At 38.1% G+C, this 15,701-nt stretch overlaps 2 protein-coding genes across 3 annotated transcripts; both read right to left on the minus strand.

The window, feature by feature from the left end:
- Positions 1 to 59: 59 nt before the first annotated feature.
- Positions 60 to 2,318, minus strand: LOC128026335 (nucleoplasmin-like protein NO29). The gene is made up of 5 exons (XM_052613361.1): positions 2,132 to 2,318; positions 1,824 to 1,909; positions 1,005 to 1,124; positions 823 to 916; positions 60 to 723 (listed from the first exon to the last, which is right to left on the minus strand). The coding sequence occupies exons 1-5, from the start codon at positions 2,202 to 2,204 to the stop codon at positions 620 to 622; spliced, it is 477 nt and encodes a 158-aa protein (XP_052469321.1). The 5' UTR covers positions 2,205 to 2,318; the 3' UTR covers positions 60 to 619.
- A 443-nt stretch (positions 2,319 to 2,761) lies between these two features.
- LOC128026333 (protein O-GlcNAcase) lies at positions 2,762 to 15,331 on the minus strand. Of its 2 annotated transcripts, XM_052613357.1 has the most exons (17): positions 14,620 to 15,298; positions 14,366 to 14,417; positions 14,026 to 14,123; positions 13,788 to 13,918; positions 13,532 to 13,703; positions 13,311 to 13,409; positions 12,945 to 13,229; positions 12,277 to 12,435; positions 11,557 to 12,188; positions 10,894 to 11,068; positions 9,300 to 9,353; positions 7,818 to 7,903; positions 6,716 to 6,820; positions 6,219 to 6,310; positions 5,928 to 6,120; positions 5,027 to 5,186; positions 2,762 to 4,831 (listed from the first exon to the last, which is right to left on the minus strand). In XM_052613357.1, the coding sequence occupies exons 1-17, from the start codon at positions 14,777 to 14,779 to the stop codon at positions 4,695 to 4,697; spliced, it is 2,790 nt and encodes a 929-aa protein (XP_052469317.1). In that variant the 5' UTR covers positions 14,780 to 15,298; the 3' UTR covers positions 2,762 to 4,694. The 2 variants fall into 2 exon arrangements, with proteins under 2 accessions (XP_052469317.1, XP_052469318.1); XM_052613358.1 differs by lacking the exon at positions 9,300 to 9,353 and having other exon boundaries at positions 14,620 to 15,331.
- Between the last annotated feature and the right edge of the window lie 370 nt (positions 15,332 to 15,701).

Consider the following 15,701-nt stretch of genomic DNA (forward strand, 5'->3'; position numbering starts at 1 on the left):
ATCAAAACAGTTACAAAGTGAGTTTAAAAAAAAAAAAAAAAAAAAAAGCAACAACTGCACTGGTTCTACTAAAACTTTATTTACGGAATCAGTGAATAAATCTGTAAAAATACAAAAATGGCAACCATGGCAAGTCCTTTGACTGATCTCGACATAACATGCACCATGCAAAACTTTCAGTCCTTCAAAAAGGGACTAAGATTTAAAAACCCTGATTGCCCCACCCCCCCAAAAAAAAATGTTTAAATAAAATTTAAAACAGCAAAACAACATGTAAGAGAAATATCTGTAGAGAACAATGCTGGTGCTTCCCATAAGGGCAGAAGATTGACAGGCTATCATCTTCCAGTATGTTATAGGGATGGCACATCTGAAATCAACCTGAACAGAGCGTGAATCTGAAGTCTTGTGTTGGCAGTTTACAGTATTAACTAATAAAACACTTTAATCATGAAGTAAATGTTCCTAGTGATGGTTGTATGGAGGATTTAACCTTTCTATTTAACAGCTGCCACCACAATCTGAAAATACAAAATTCCATTACATTCTACACCACCCGCCGTCACATTAAATCAAATATTGTATAAAACATATAAATGTCTGATGTAAACATCTCAAATTAAGCTTTCTGCTTTTTCTTTGCTGGTTTGATTGAGGGCATTTCCTCCTCACCGACATCATCATCATCTTCATCTGATATTTCAGACTCTTCATTCTCTGTGGCTGAAGGACACATTATTCAATTTCAAAACAAAAAGCTTTAAATGCAATTTTGTGAAACAGAGCTCGAGTGTGCTCGTGACACAGTGTTTTATTCCTCACCAACTAAATGTAACCCACTGATGGTCACTGGTCCGGATCCAGATTTCAGACGTAGTGTGACTGGAGCCATCAACTCAAACTCCCCGAGGCTTACCTGAGTAAAAACAGATAACACTGCTGGAACACGTATAATCTACAACAGTGCAATTAAAAAAAGTAACTCGGAAAAAACATAGCATTACCATAGGCAGGCAGGAAATGTTGAGATTAGCTACAGGGACCGATATTTTCTTTCCTTGGTGATTCATAGCAGTCACTTCCACCACGTTATTCTCCTCTTTGGCACAGTCACCTAGACAAATCTAATGGGTTGAGAGAAAAGTAAAAGGAGTTATGCATTAAAAAGCACAGGTCATCAAGCACTTAAATTCAAATCATGATGAAATGGAAGCTGCAACAGATCTTTTCTTCCATATTGTGGCATACATTGAAAAAAAAAGAAAAAAAAAAAAAGAAGGACAAGAACTTGGTTCACTGGATTTTGATATGTGTGCACTGCACTCCAAAGTGGAGGCAGGTTCTGCAAATTTTTGCAATGCAAGATCCAGTAATTTCAATAGGAATCAGTTTAATCTAGAGTTTCACATGAGTTGTGAGCTATGCTTCATTTGTCACCCTATGGACAATACACAACTGGTAATCTGATCACATCTTAAATGAATGGAAAAGTCCTCTAGACATCATCAGACAGATGTCTGTCAGACTGTCATTTCACCACAGTGGTGACACTTTAATTAAACGTTAAAACCTAAAAATGAAAATAAATAAATATACATGCACAGATTAAATGTTTTTACGACCTACAACATGCAATTAGAAAATATGGAATCTTTATTTCTACTTTAAAAGTATGAATCAGACCAATTAAAATCTTTTATTTATTCACCTTCATATTACACCCATTTTCTTATTATTATTTTCCATAGAGCACGTCGGTCACCCACACAGAGACATTCAGGTTTGGAACAACACAAGCGAAAGTAGTAAAATAGTCTACGAACCGTCTTAAGCTCGAGAAAATGTTCCACATCTTCATCTTCGTCTGCTTGAAATGTGTAAAATGGAACTTCAGAAGACAATTCACAACCTGAAGGAATCCAAAATCAAAATATAAAATAGGTATATTTAAATGCACAAATGAGTGTAATTACTGAAAACGGGCATGTTTGAACTACATCGTGATGTACAGTAATACATGACTCTTTTGATAGAAGTTAAACAATTATTAGAGAACATTCTGACGATTGCCGTTGTCCCACGTGTGTTAACAAATGTACAATCAGCGCAGGCTGCGCTTCACTGATCTTACTGAACACATAGCTTTCCAATCGCGAGCGAGAGTCCACTCCACAGTCTGATACTTCATCATCCACAAACGACATAATCGCCCAAATGTTACTAAGATCACTTCAATAGAGACTACAGATCAACAGTGCAGGTCGCGTTTTCAAAACACGTGACGAGTGTGCGAAATTCGTCGCAGAGATCATGACGTCATCAACATGGACACGGAAGGCGGGTCCAAAGTATCACAAATCCCAGCCATTAGATTAAAAAAGATGGGGGTTTTAGTTAATACCAGTTTTTTTTGTCCTGTGTTTGAAAGGTTCAATTTGTTATTTAGCAATTTTTGTGTTTTAGATCCGGTTTAATATTAAGATAATTAATAACTTAAATTACTTCTTCTTTTAAAATATATATGTATACAAATATATATTTCGTTATATAAAAACTGTGTCAGCATCTCAGAAATTGTAACTATGTTCCAGGACTATTAATTTTGTATACTACTATGCAATAAGTTTGAGACAGTTTCAGTTTTAAACAATTCAAACCACTTGCAAAGTTTTAAAGAAACCATGTCAGAAATGAGAGTATTTGCTGGGTTAGTCACTGTGGCCCTAGAAAACATTTTTAATTTGACTCACTAACCACACAGTTTTTTTCTATTTAACATTTTAATAGCCATCTTAGTTACATAGAACCCTTACAGAAATTACAACTATAATACATAATCATAATTACATCAAAGTACAGAAAGGTCTTCATCTTTTTAAATGTATGACCTTTCAAAAAAAGAGAAAAATAGAAACGCCATTTACATTGGACGTGATCAACCAAAATAAAATAATCCAAGCAAAAAGCCATATAGTACAGACCCCATCACATGGCATGCAAGAAAAATAGTAGGCTAAATCATGCACACAATTCATAAATCGAGAGAACGAATTAGTAAATGGAGGAAACGAAAAAGTAATCGTGTGCCTGTTTTAGTACATCGAGGGAACGTATTATCGCGCACGATTTTTATTTTTTCTAGCATGTCATGTGTGGGGCTCCGTAATATAGAGATAAACAATAGCAATCCTTTTTATTATTTATTTATTTTTACGTACAAATGTCGAAAAATTGTCAAAACAGTTGGCCCATTACATGCACAAAACTATTTACATTTTTCTTAAACTCAAGACATTTTAACATTACATGTGGGAATCTGCAGGAGCCTTTTGTGCTCATTAAGTTTTTCAGAATATAGCACAACAATACAGAAGAATAATGTCAGTAATTTTTGTAAGAAAAAAAAAAGAAAAGGGAGTAAATACAGAATTAACAGTTTCTATTGTACCTACATTCTGGTAAATAATCCTGCCATTGACATTGAAGAGTTGACTTCAGAAAAACCCAACTTCAATTGTAGAGGTTTTAAATATATTAAAGAGGCATACTGTCATTAAAAACAGGCAAATGTTGTGATTCTCCTCAGGCAACAGAAAAAGAAAGATCTCAGATATTTTAAAAATAATCCACTGTACCTTCATTTATTTTCAGTTTCCATTCTAATTAGAGATTGGTCTTCAGCTTTACATTACAAATTGTACTTGTCTATTTATTTAATTTTTTTGTAAACACATAAGCATCTCAGAATTATAATGTAATCCTGTTTTATCTCAGAAATGTATCACTTACCACTTTAAACAAAAGGCATGAGTGTAGGAAAGTACTTTTCATTACCCTCAGATATATTCCAGAGGAGGGCAAGAGCCAAAATGCATTTTTGTACAAAATGAAAAAAAAATGTATGGTTAAAATGTACACATGCTAAAGGCTTACACAAAACTATCCCATGCGGTCTTAAAAACAACAGACTTGCGGTTTAACTGTGTTTACATCTTTACTTGCTCCAAGTTCAATTTATATAATACCTGATCAGCAACACAAACCTCAAAGGATAGCTTTAGACTGCTGTATTCTCCATGAGAGATCACAGACAACGTTTGAACCTGGAAAATGGCAGACTTTATTACAATGTCCTGGAAAGCAATATCACAAACCCTACCTGTTATGAAGTCCTTCTAGATTGTTACTTTGAACACTATAAAGCACTGAAATGAATTATTAAAAACAGTGAAGATGTCTCTTACCAAATAATGGGACGTATTTGGTCTCTAGAATGTAGACATTAACTTAAACATACACATATGCTGAACACAAACTGTGACTGGGCCACATCTAAGAGATTTAGTGGGTTCAATGGCACTCGGCCAACTCAAGCAATCGGTCCACCTCAAAAAAAAAAAGTTGAAAATAACTTGTGCGTCCTGAATTACTATTGCAGACTCACTTCAATTATTTTTCCATTTCTCACTCCCCTTGAACACCACACATGTGCACACTCACTTGAGCTTCCACTACACACTGGCAAAGCAAAGGAACAGCATCTAAATTTCTAGAAATGCATTGAGCATATGATGTGAATGAAGCAACCGTTGCTATTACAAAACGTGATAGTTACATGAACAGGTAGTGCGTTGGGGCCAAAGCTTGTGCACTTTCTTGGTGGCTCATTCTGTATGAATTTTCTTCTTGGCGACTCACAAACTCCTCCCCATTATAATAACGTCTTTTGGGAATCCCTCCATTTTGGCCACTTCAAAGCAACCCAGTTTGCTATAAAAGTCCAACATCCTTTTGTCCAAATGCCGGACCTCACAGAAAGCACCAAGCGAACCTGACAAAGGAGGAGGAAAAGGAAACGAGGCATTCATTTTTTTGCTTGTTAAAGTTAAGACACAGAGATTAAAAGCACCTTTAATGTACAATGTATTTAAGTAATAACTGACTAATAACAATGCTAGTACTATAGTAGGTAATAACGACAGTAACGTAAAAAATTACACATTTCACACAACCTAACTTTACATACCATTAGCTTTCAGTGATGAGAGGAGACATCCCATCATGCTTTTGGCAACACTGGGGTCAGTAACCTTTGCATGAATATCCACTTTAATGAGTGATGGGAAGTTACTGAGGAATGATTCTGGTAAGCCTTCCTCCTCCTCATGGAAACTTAGCATCATTTTCTATAGGGAACACAGGTTTCCGAATGATCAACATCATCAAAAGTATTTATTTTTCTTACTTTTTTGTCTGAAGTACACATTGTTCAATTAATAAAAATATAATTTCACATGTCAGGAATTTAAAGGGGTCATCTTGATCTTTTGACATGTAACAGGTCAATGTACTTTAAAAACATCCTGTAAGTTTCAAAACTTTCTCGTTAGTTTAAAAACAGTTTTTATTGAAACCGAGCTCAGAAAACTACTGGTTTTGGGATGTGCCACTTTTTAAACGCCTGCTGCTACATCACTGCCTCTTTAGCACCACCCACTGAAATACTAGAGAGACACAAACACAGGATTACTCCATCAACAGAACCATACAGATGACATTACAAAATTGCAAGTCACTGTGTAATGAAATTTGGGAAAAATAAGTCTTTGAATTGCCTCCCTTGAGATCCCAACATATCTAGATCGGACACGAGTGCAGTTGTGTCATGTCACGAATCAATTTGTTTTTCAGTTTAAAAATGGCGATCCAACAGTAATGTCACAACACAGAAGTGTGAGTAAAAGTGCTTTTAACACTATTGCATTGTCTGTTCCAGACTGTTAGCCAATCACAGTAGTGGGCTTTACATCCAACTCTTGAATGAAAATCGCACTATACAACATTATAAGTGAACCTTTAAGTGAAAAAAAATGCAGTTCATGACCCCTTTAAGAATGAATTTGTTGTAGAAGGAATGACATACTAACCTCAGCTTCTGATAAGTCCTTCTCTGTGTCTGGCTTGATATACTTCTCCTGCATGAATGGAATCCAGCTTATCTTGCATTTCTTCACAAAAGGTTTGACATCCACAGTGCCCAAAGCATAGCCACAAATACCTTCCTCATCCTCAAGCACAAAGCCATAGTCTGGGCTGAGCGTCAGGAAACCTCCCACTAACCTGAAATGAGGAAGATGATGGTAAAACATTCGCAAGTTATTAACCAAGCATGTATAAAACATTAATGTGACTAAACAAAGTGGAATCTCAAACGACACCTGTCTCCAATAAGGTCTGGTGACTCGTCTGGGAAAGAGATGCTGTCGCAGCCTTCAGTGAACATCTCTTTGCAGATCTTGTAGACGGAAGACTGAGGACAGACAGTGAGAGAGATGCAGCATGTGAAGGCATCTGACAGCTCTGATTCCACAAAGTGTGAGCCCTCTAAGGACTAACAGGTGGACCAGACTGCTGTTTCAGCAGAATACTTCAGATGTGCTGCAAAGAAACCTAAAAGCACTGCTTAAACTGGGACACCTCAGCTGGGAATACAAGCAGCCAATTGCAATGTTTTATTTATTTACAAGAAGTAGTTATAGGCTAGCTAGTTACTTGACACTAGAATGGATTTGACTCTTTTAAGAACTTACAAATGGCTGCTGCAACCAGTCACCCTAACCTGGTGAATAGTATTTCATGAATTGCATGCACAGAATTAAAACAATATAAAATAAAATGGCTGATATCAGTGATTTGATGCCCAGCCAAAACCCACCTCATCTTTGGGAAAATAAGGCCTTATGGTATAGATTTTTGAAGTTGGCATTGGTGGTGGTGGCTGGTAGAAAAGATCATTTGCCCCTTCAATTGGCAACAGTCTCTGTGGAGACCAAAGCAAAAGTATTGTAGAGTTTAGAATTTCTTTAGGTTTGACCATGTGACTGCACTGCTACTGAAACTTTATCTTGTGTTTACCTGCTCCAACTGAACCGACCTCACACAATGAACAAGAATGTGCCTAATATCGGCAATTGAAATAAATGGCTTCACAAGTGAACTGGCTTCTATGGTTGGTCAGAGTACAGCAAGAGCATGTAAACATTATACATAAGATATGCACCACTGGAAATCATTTCCAACTTTTTTTTTTTTCAGAGGAAAACCAAAATGAAACAAAATTGCGCAGGCTTGGTCTGAGAAAGGCTTAACTGGCTAAAGGAGATGCTCCTTTCCCGCTCTTTTTCGCTGCGCAAGAACTTCCTGTAGAGAAAAGGATGAAGCTGGCGCACAAAGCAAAACTCCATGACCAAATATTTCCAGATTAAAATAATTAAAATAAAAAGTTGTGTTTAATTTAGACTATTTAAGCTGAATCATTCTGAGATGTTAAGTATGCGGAAGTAATGAATAAGTAATCATTTGTTCGTGGAGCTTTGAGTAGACTCGCAGTCGCACACGCAAGCGCAGTGTTGTGGACGCAGGCGCAGACAAAATGTGGTGATAATTTCTAATAGTTGGTAATAGTTTCCTGCAAAGAAACAAGATGTCATAAAATAAAACCTAGCCATGCCGCGCTGTCGCAAGCGCAAGGGGAAAAGCAGCATCTCATTTGGGCAGTTGCTGAAAGAAATCCAAAATTATGCTGGGTTAGAAAACACCATCACCCTAAACACTGGATCTAACGGTAACCGTTTTTACTAATTTTAATTTACATTTCAGAAAAAAAGTGGATCTCAACACCCCTTCGTTTTTCTATGCAGCTACTGACAGCTCACCTTAAACAGACCAACCTGTAGCGATTTGCAACCATACCAACATCTAAAACAAACGAAAATATATCTTCGTCAAACATTTTCTGGTAATTCAATATTGGATACCTGGAACTCTCCTGCTAGACCGCCCCTAAAGGCCCAGGGCTCTTGGTCGCCACTTAAGAACTGTGCTGACGACTGACTACGACACCCTGTTGAGATCAGATCCAAGCGGAGAATATTATGTGAGGGGCTTTCTGGCATAATGAGGGGGAAGGGGTATAGGGTATAGGCGTCTAATTTCCAAATAACTTCATTGAAAATAAATGTTGATACAACAATCATGGAACACACCTCAAGATGCACAACAGTGAAAACTGCAGATCTCGTCTGCCTAGGGCTCAAGCAGCTTAAACTTACAATGACAGAGGGCTTACACTGACTGCAATGCCAGGTTTGGGCACATTACTGGAACGATTCATTTTTCACATAACTCTTAAGCATTTAGAATTAGGTTAGATTTGTGATGCAATCTAAAATAAGGTACTAAAACACTAGCTCTTCTACTAAATAATGTTGCTAGTCTGTTTTGAAGAAATTAGACATTTAACAATTAATGGCTGGATCACTTTTCCTACATTTTAGACAGATTGTTTGGTGATTTTGTTAGTTATACATAATCAGTTTGCTCGCTGGTGCTAAATAAGTTTCAGCTGTTTAAGCCCTCTGAATTCTAACCTGAATCTGAAGTCACATTTAGACCTATCTGGCTTGTCACATGACTATCAAGCGCTCTTCATCAGCCACCACGCGCACAATTTCTTTGACTGATTAAAAATTAATATCACTTAATCTTACTTGATCGATGGAGCAGATCTGGACCCTTCATGGGCAAGTCACAAACTAAAAAGCTTTAATTCAAAAGTCTGCAACAACTGAATCTTTCCAGTCACTACACCTGCTTGCTCCTGCAGCAGATAATTACAACATAATTGAGCGCTTTTTATTGCTCTCAAGCAGACACAGTCTCTATAGTGCGATTGGAAATCCAACTGTTTCTAAACAACAGTACCAATGTGAGGGGATGGAAACTCGGCGTCATGTAACAAGACAAATGCAGCGCAGATCCAGGAGATAAAGTTCTCCTGTTTTCAATTTGACCATACTTAAAACACATCCTGTGGTGAAATGGCAGGACACATAACACACACCATCTGAGGGGAGTTTGACCACTTCCTTTTCCATTTAAAAAAATAAAATAAAAAATAATCCAGAACATTTTTCTCTGTATAATTTGTGAACTGAAACGTTTTACTAAGAACGTGTGTTTAGATGACTGAGGCAACGGAATCAATTTTCCCCTAAGTTGGTGTGGTGAAGCTGGTCTGAGCCATTTCAATTGGGCCTACTGATAGAAACAAAAACCATGTTAGAGCTGCCAGAGAGAAGAATTGGGGGGTTAACAACTAACACTTGAGCTATGGCTGTGCAAATGTGACTTCATCCAAAACCTTTCCTTTCCTGAGACATTGTGATGCGTTTCATAATGAAAAAAAAATATCCATAAAACCCCAAAAAGAAAACCGATAATCGCAGCACTGTGCATACATCGGGCACTCTCCATCCAATAGCAGTACAAACTTGTGCTGAGGATTCTTCCATCTGTACATAATGAAGGGAAAAGACAATAAAAGAGCTCATTAGTAACTGATTTCAGCACAACAGCAGTGAGGCGCTGACTGAATGCCATCTGCACTGCTTTAGACAGTGTACAGACACTGAAAACGCACTGGGATTTGAACGGTCCATGCAAACAAGAGGCTGAAAAGCATATTGAGGGGGACAGTCCAAAAAAGACCTAATAAATCAACATTAAAGGAACAGTAACATTAACTTAATAAGAAACCTTTATATGTGTTCTAAGAAAAGTCAAATATTTGATTCAGATTCTATAGAACACTCTTTATTAGTGCGGAATATTACACAATTGATTCTCCCCTCCATCAGTTAAAGACAATTTAGATGTGGCATGCCGGTTTTGGTTGCTGCCTGCTGTGTTGCTTTGTTATAAATCCGGACAGAAACCTGTGAATGAAATGTGGTTACCAAGGTAACCCAGGCCATGCTGGTGCTATAATTACACAACCAACTTCCAACAAAAACCTCATTTAGAGCAGAATCCATTACTCTAACTGTACTGTAGCGATGCCCAGAAGCTATATGAATAACAAACATGGGCATTCTCCGCAAGTGACAGGTCTCTCAATTAAATCATCATAAATAAAAGGGCTGGCTAATGACCCAAGTGCTTAGATAAGAGACCCTTCAGTTTGCTGACTGAGGATCATGAGAACTGTGTACAGTTCACTGGAATGTAGTGTTAAGTGTTTTCTGACCGGACCAGTTCAGTTAGAGTAAAGCAGACGCTGAGGTTGTCTGTGGAGTATCTTCCTATAATGCTCATAATCAACATATATGGTAAAAAAAGTCCATAAAATATAAAGCAATCATTCATGATGCACCAGAATAGCCTTACATAGCCGCCTTGCTTTCCAAGATCGCATGCGCGGCGCGCTTGGGCGTTAAGGGCCTATTTTCCTTCACGATCACAACCTTGATCGAAAAAGATTGCAACAGATGTTGCTAAGTTAATGCACATTGATACTGAATGCACAGCAAGCAGCAGGACCCACAACGGCAACTGTGACCACAGCCGTCCAAATCATTCTACCTGATCAAGAGTGGCCTGGAGGAGAGGCACTGGCTAGCAATGAAGACAGCATCCAGTCAGTAGAGGAAAAGAGTTTTTACATAAAACGTGAAAATAAGAAAGAAAAAGAGAGTACATACTAGACTGAATTTCCATTAAATGGGAGGCTTGGCACAAGAAATTTCAAATCGCGCATGTGGATGCTGTTCATACTGTGAGTGAGAACTAAGGTCTTACAATCAAGCAGAAAAGTGTTAATTTACTCTCCCAAGTCTAAAAATATGCTCTGCCATCTGTTAAGAAAGGCGTTTTGAGCACCTGAAATCTTTATGTCACTATAAAACGTGTAGATGTGAATGTTTTATAAACTGATGACTACTGTAACGATTGCTCATTGTTTTTGGATTCTACCGAATAACATTCAAGTATTTCATGGGTTCAGTGTGGTTTAAAAGCCTTGAGAAACAGTAAAAGAGATGTCGCCATACCTACCTAACCACTGAACAAATGATTTCAACATTGAGATGATACTCTTTATATCCCAGATATAGGGATACAGGTCATAAAGAATGGTCCTGTTGGCGGAGTTGGAGAGTCTGGTGAACATCTGGATGACGGAGCAGCACATCTCCTCAAATTTTTCTGCTCTGGATTGCCATTCAGTTACCTATGTGAAACATATTAATACCATCTTTATCATAACCACACTATCAAATGTCTCCTGCTTCAAAACAGCTAACCAGCAACTGCTAAAAAGGTGTTATTTGTTCTTATTATAAAGGCACCACCATGTGGTGAAAATAATTACAGCATTTCCACCATTTTGTGGAATCAACCAACTCAAAAGAATGATTATCTCACAAATTAGACAAGGGTGTTTTACCCTACACAAGAGCAATATTTAACCTATTAAATATTTTTATTCTGAAGCAGCAATTAAAGTACATTAATTATAGGAATTTTAAGGAATTGATGAATATTACATTAATCTGACTTTCTGGACTAGATAAAGACAATTTCTAAAAGTTCTCTTGACCATGGAAGTTGAGAGTTTTTGTTCAGCTTGATGTGAAAAGATTAACACCCACTCATATAAAAGTACCACATATTGATCAGATTGATCAAAACTTTGTTTTTATATTTGACATTTCTCACCTTCTCTGCATCCTTTGCTTTGGAGTTAACACTGACACAACTGCTATTGGCTCTCAGCCAGTTAAACTCTTTCAGCATCTGTACTGCTTTAGGACCGTGTTCGTACGGCAGGTAGAAGAGTTCAGCTAGCAGGGTCAGATCCTCCAGAGTAAGTGGCTCAGTAGTAAACAGTGGCTTCTCATTGGGGCCTGGAACAAAGACTTCCTTATTGAGCTGATCATCAGTCTGCATCGGTGCAATGTCGCTGCCTGAATCCTCTTGAATGGACATCTCTGGGGACTTGGACTCTGTCAGGCTCTCTTTGTCTGTGTCCATGGGTTTGAGATCTTCTGTCATTTTAGCCTTGACAATCTCTGTGAGGATCTGGTTGACATTTTTAGTGTCTTCCACCTCGTCGTGTTTCTCCACGACCATCTCCATGGGTTCTTCATCAGACTCCTTCTTCTCCACCTCCACCTCCACTTCCTCTTCTTTGCCGAGCACATGCGGTTCATCACTAAGGGGCACAGCTGGACTCATGATGGGCTGTTGGAAGACTGTAGTCACAATAGTGGAAGTGCCCAGACTGGGTGCAGTGAGCACAGGAACATCTATAGAAGTGCTATTAGCTCCACTGTGAGGAACCTGCCGACCTGATTAAAAAACAAAAGGTTATGATATATAAGATACCAAACACTATCATGTAACATTATATATATCACACAAAGAAGAAATAGTTACTGTTGTACTGATGAGGCACTCCAAATTCGCTCAGCCACTCAGTGAGAGCCAGCTTGAGCGCGATCTGCGGGCTGTAGAGGATGTCGGTTTCTAGCTCCTCATCACTGCCCTCATTTTCCAACTTTATCTGGATGGACACAGTGCTGTCTTCACTGTCCGCTAAACACAGAAACAAGAAGCTATGAAGCTACAGCCAAACAAGATTAAATACACAAACATGATATTATGATGTTGTCAGTCTTCATCAAAAATATGAGCAACAATTTTCACTTAGTAAAAAACAGCAATCTGCCATATCGTTTTTTACAGTCAGCCAGAAACTTCAATTGTCTTTTCTTTTGTGATGTATATCCGAATAAGACCACTTCTCAAAGAAGTCTCATTTGACTGGAACATTGTCATTTGCTCATTGCGGTGATCTCAGGAGAGTGAAAGTTTCCTGGAGGGGATTGAATATTGCCCAGGTCTTTCAACTATGCCCATGTTTTAGATTAAAGATTATGATAGGATTAAAAAAATAAAGATCTGCATAGATATATCTATCATCATTTACAACTTATTTTTTCAGCATTTTAATTTTTCAGTGAACTTACCTTTTAAGAGAAAAACATTGGTCATTTTTATACATTAACATTAGAAAAACAATGTTTTCCTAAAGACATACTTACTCATGACAACATCTTTTCTCACTCCATTCATGTTAGACTTATACCACGTGGCTAGTGTGTGAATGGCCACAAAATTTGACTCAAATTCACAGTTAGGGTTGGTGAGGACTCCCTTCAGCCGAGGGATGAGTTCTGTGGACCTGCCTTTATAAGGCCCCAAAAAAAGTCTCTTCTGATCGTAGTCATTAGCATGAATATTGTCCCAGATGACAGGAGCTCTCCTCAGTATCTTTGTGACTTCTTCAATAGATTCAACAGTTATGTCTTTAGAAACTACCTTGGGACCTGTCAAACATGTAAAAGCATTGTTAAAATCCACAAGAGAGCAACTATTATTCCAGTCCCCTCACTGAAAACTCAATTTACCTGTCCACAGCACCTCAATACCAGGAAGCAGCTTTTCACCTACTGTGCGCAGGTAAGGCGATTGTGATACGTTTGGATAACAAAATGTTCCACAATACTCTGAGGACAAGGAAATATTCAATAATTATGAGTAGGTATAACACAGAAACAATACATTAGATAGCATCACACAAAGCAGCATGGTTAGTTAATAATAATAATAATAATAATATCCATCTTACCTGTGGGGCATAGTAAAAATATTTCAGGTTCTCCCAAATACTGGAAGATCTCATTGGTGATAGACACTTGAGCATGTGCAAAGGAGCTGAATACCTCCTTGTCAGCTGGACACATGTTATGATCAATGTCATCAAACAGTAAGGCAAAGGACTTGCACCCAAAATGAGTGACCTGCACAAAAGACAGACAGAGATTGAGGATATACGGCCATCCGAGCCCAGTGCTTCTAAAGCTTCTGAATAGGTTCATTCTCACCTGGTCTAACTTCCTTTTAAGTGTTGACACTTCCTTCTGATTTGAGAATGTAATGTCCAGACCAGGAGAAATGGCATAAATGAACTCAACCCCATACTCTTTAGCAGCACTTATTAAAGTTGTGAGTTGATCTTTAAAAGGAAATGAGAGAGGACATTAGACTCAGAAACTTCAGCCAAATAAAGCATAACGACTTGTACCTTTTTAAAGAGCATGAAAAAAAAAAAAAAACTATCACCTGCTTCCTCTACAGAATACATTTCTCTCCAAAACATTCTGTGTTTGTAGTCATCTTTCGGGGCATACAGATAGGTGTTCAAACCCCATTTCTGCTGCCTGAAACACATCAAATACAAGATATGATTTTTTTAGGCTGAACACTCAAAAACAGTACTAAAGTAGCTAAAGTAGCTAAATTCAAAAAGCTTCCAGTACACAGAAAAATATTATCTACTATACATATACACACAACTACATTAATAACATATTACACAATAGACAAATATATAGAAAAAATGCATATACTAAATTATGCTAGGTAATATGAATCAGAAAGGGGCAGGATAATTGCACATTACCTCCTGAAAAGCTCTTTTCTTTGTTCCATGGTCCATGGCCGTCCATAGAAACCTGCGGTGAACAAAATAAGAAAAACAAATGGTTGTGACAAACGCAGCATATTCCTCAAACAGACGCTAAAGTCAATCCACACCCAAGCAGCAAAATAAATATGATGTTTTCTAGCAATGTATGGAACTAATTGGAATAATTGTTAATGCTGAATATTTTTTTGTTTGATAACATAACGTTGGATTTGTCTATATTAGCTCACCCTCCACAACCCCAGTGATGAACTTCCTGCGGCCTGTTCGCTCAACCCCGATGATGGGCTCGTCCACTGGACACTGCGTTTCCGCAACAGCTTCGCTTGGGACTGGATTTGGTTCATTTTCCGGCTGTGGCGACTCGATTATTTTGTCTTTCTGAACCATTTCGAATTGCACTTAATAATTTCTGCTGGAAGTAACGTTATCGGTCTAGTCGTCAGACAAAGCTTTTCTTCCGCAGGAACGCTAACCCGTCACCCGATTCACTGGCTGTTAGCTGTTAGTGGGTCAGTAGGCCACCGAGTCACCAGCAGGGAGCGGGATTCTGTCGGGTGCAGATTATCTGCATCAACTACCTGCTAATAAACACGACAGTCATTCACACCCAATTAACAGTTACAGTGAACGCTTTCTGTACTGTTTGTTCTTTCTCTCTAGCAAGCGAACTGAACCCGTCTTTCAACGATGTCAGAACCGCCGATTAGCATTAACGTTACCCGGTGTTTTCTCTAATCGCTGTTGTCCAGTCTACTTACATCATAAATTAATGACATTTAAGCTTACAGTACACCAGCATCGCGACTTCAAATAAACCCGTCAATGTAACGTAACGTTCCGTTCATCGACGCGGTCTAATTTTGCTCTCTTCTTCCTGTTTACACTTACTGCGCAGAATCAGAAAACCGGTTTGAACCAGTAGAGGACGGTTTGTGTGAGTCTGAAAACAAATCTCTAGCAAAGCTCTTAAAGGGACAGCGAGAATGTCAGCCTGAATAAGAATGATGGATGGCAGCTTATTCGTTTCGTTTTATAATGATTTTTGATACTTTTTTATATAAAAACACGTGTAAATGTATTAGTAAAAATAGCTTTGTTGTGTTGCGGAACTGTGTCGGTGTCTCTGTGCATAAAAAAATAAAAAGACCAAGTTTTCTTTTGTATATTCAACCCAATGACGGTTTTCTTGTTTATTAATCATTGTATTGTAGTCAGTGTTGAGAATTTAGACGAAATAGCTCACCTGGGGGTATGTTTAATTAACATTCAGCGGCCATTGGCCTCTTGCGTACGAGATGTCACCCCTCAG

This window comes from Carassius gibelio, chromosome A13 (genome assembly GCF_023724105.1).
Source record: "Carassius gibelio isolate Cgi1373 ecotype wild population from Czech Republic chromosome A13, carGib1.2-hapl.c, whole genome shotgun sequence".
Classification (NCBI taxonomy): domain Eukaryota; kingdom Metazoa; phylum Chordata; class Actinopteri; order Cypriniformes; family Cyprinidae; genus Carassius; species Carassius gibelio.

Bases quoted from the DNA above. Each gene is read 5' to 3' on its own strand.
- LOC128026333 (XM_052613357.1), bottom strand. From the start codon at position 14,779: ATGGTTCAGAAAGACAAAATAATCGAGTCGCCACAGCCGGAAAATGAA. The intron at 5,187-5,927 runs GTTAGTATGTCA...TGTTCCCTATAG, and splicing joins AGGACTTATCAGAAGCTGAG to AAAATGATGCTAAGTTTCCA. The intron at 4,832-5,026 runs GTATGTAAAGTT...CTCCTTTGTCAG, and splicing joins CTCATCACTGAAAGCTAATG to GTTCGCTTGGTGCTTTCTGT.
- LOC128026335 (XM_052613361.1), bottom strand. From the start codon at position 2,204: ATGTCGTTTGTGGATGATGAAGTATCAGACTGTGGAGTGGACTCTCGC. The intron at 1,125-1,823 runs GTTCGTAGACTA...TCAACCCATTAG, and splicing joins ATTTTCTCGAGCTTAAGACG to ATTTGTCTAGGTGACTGTGC. The intron at 917-1,004 runs GTAATGCTATGT...GTTTTTACTCAG, and splicing joins ACATTTCCTGCCTGCCTATG to GTAAGCCTCGGGGAGTTTGA.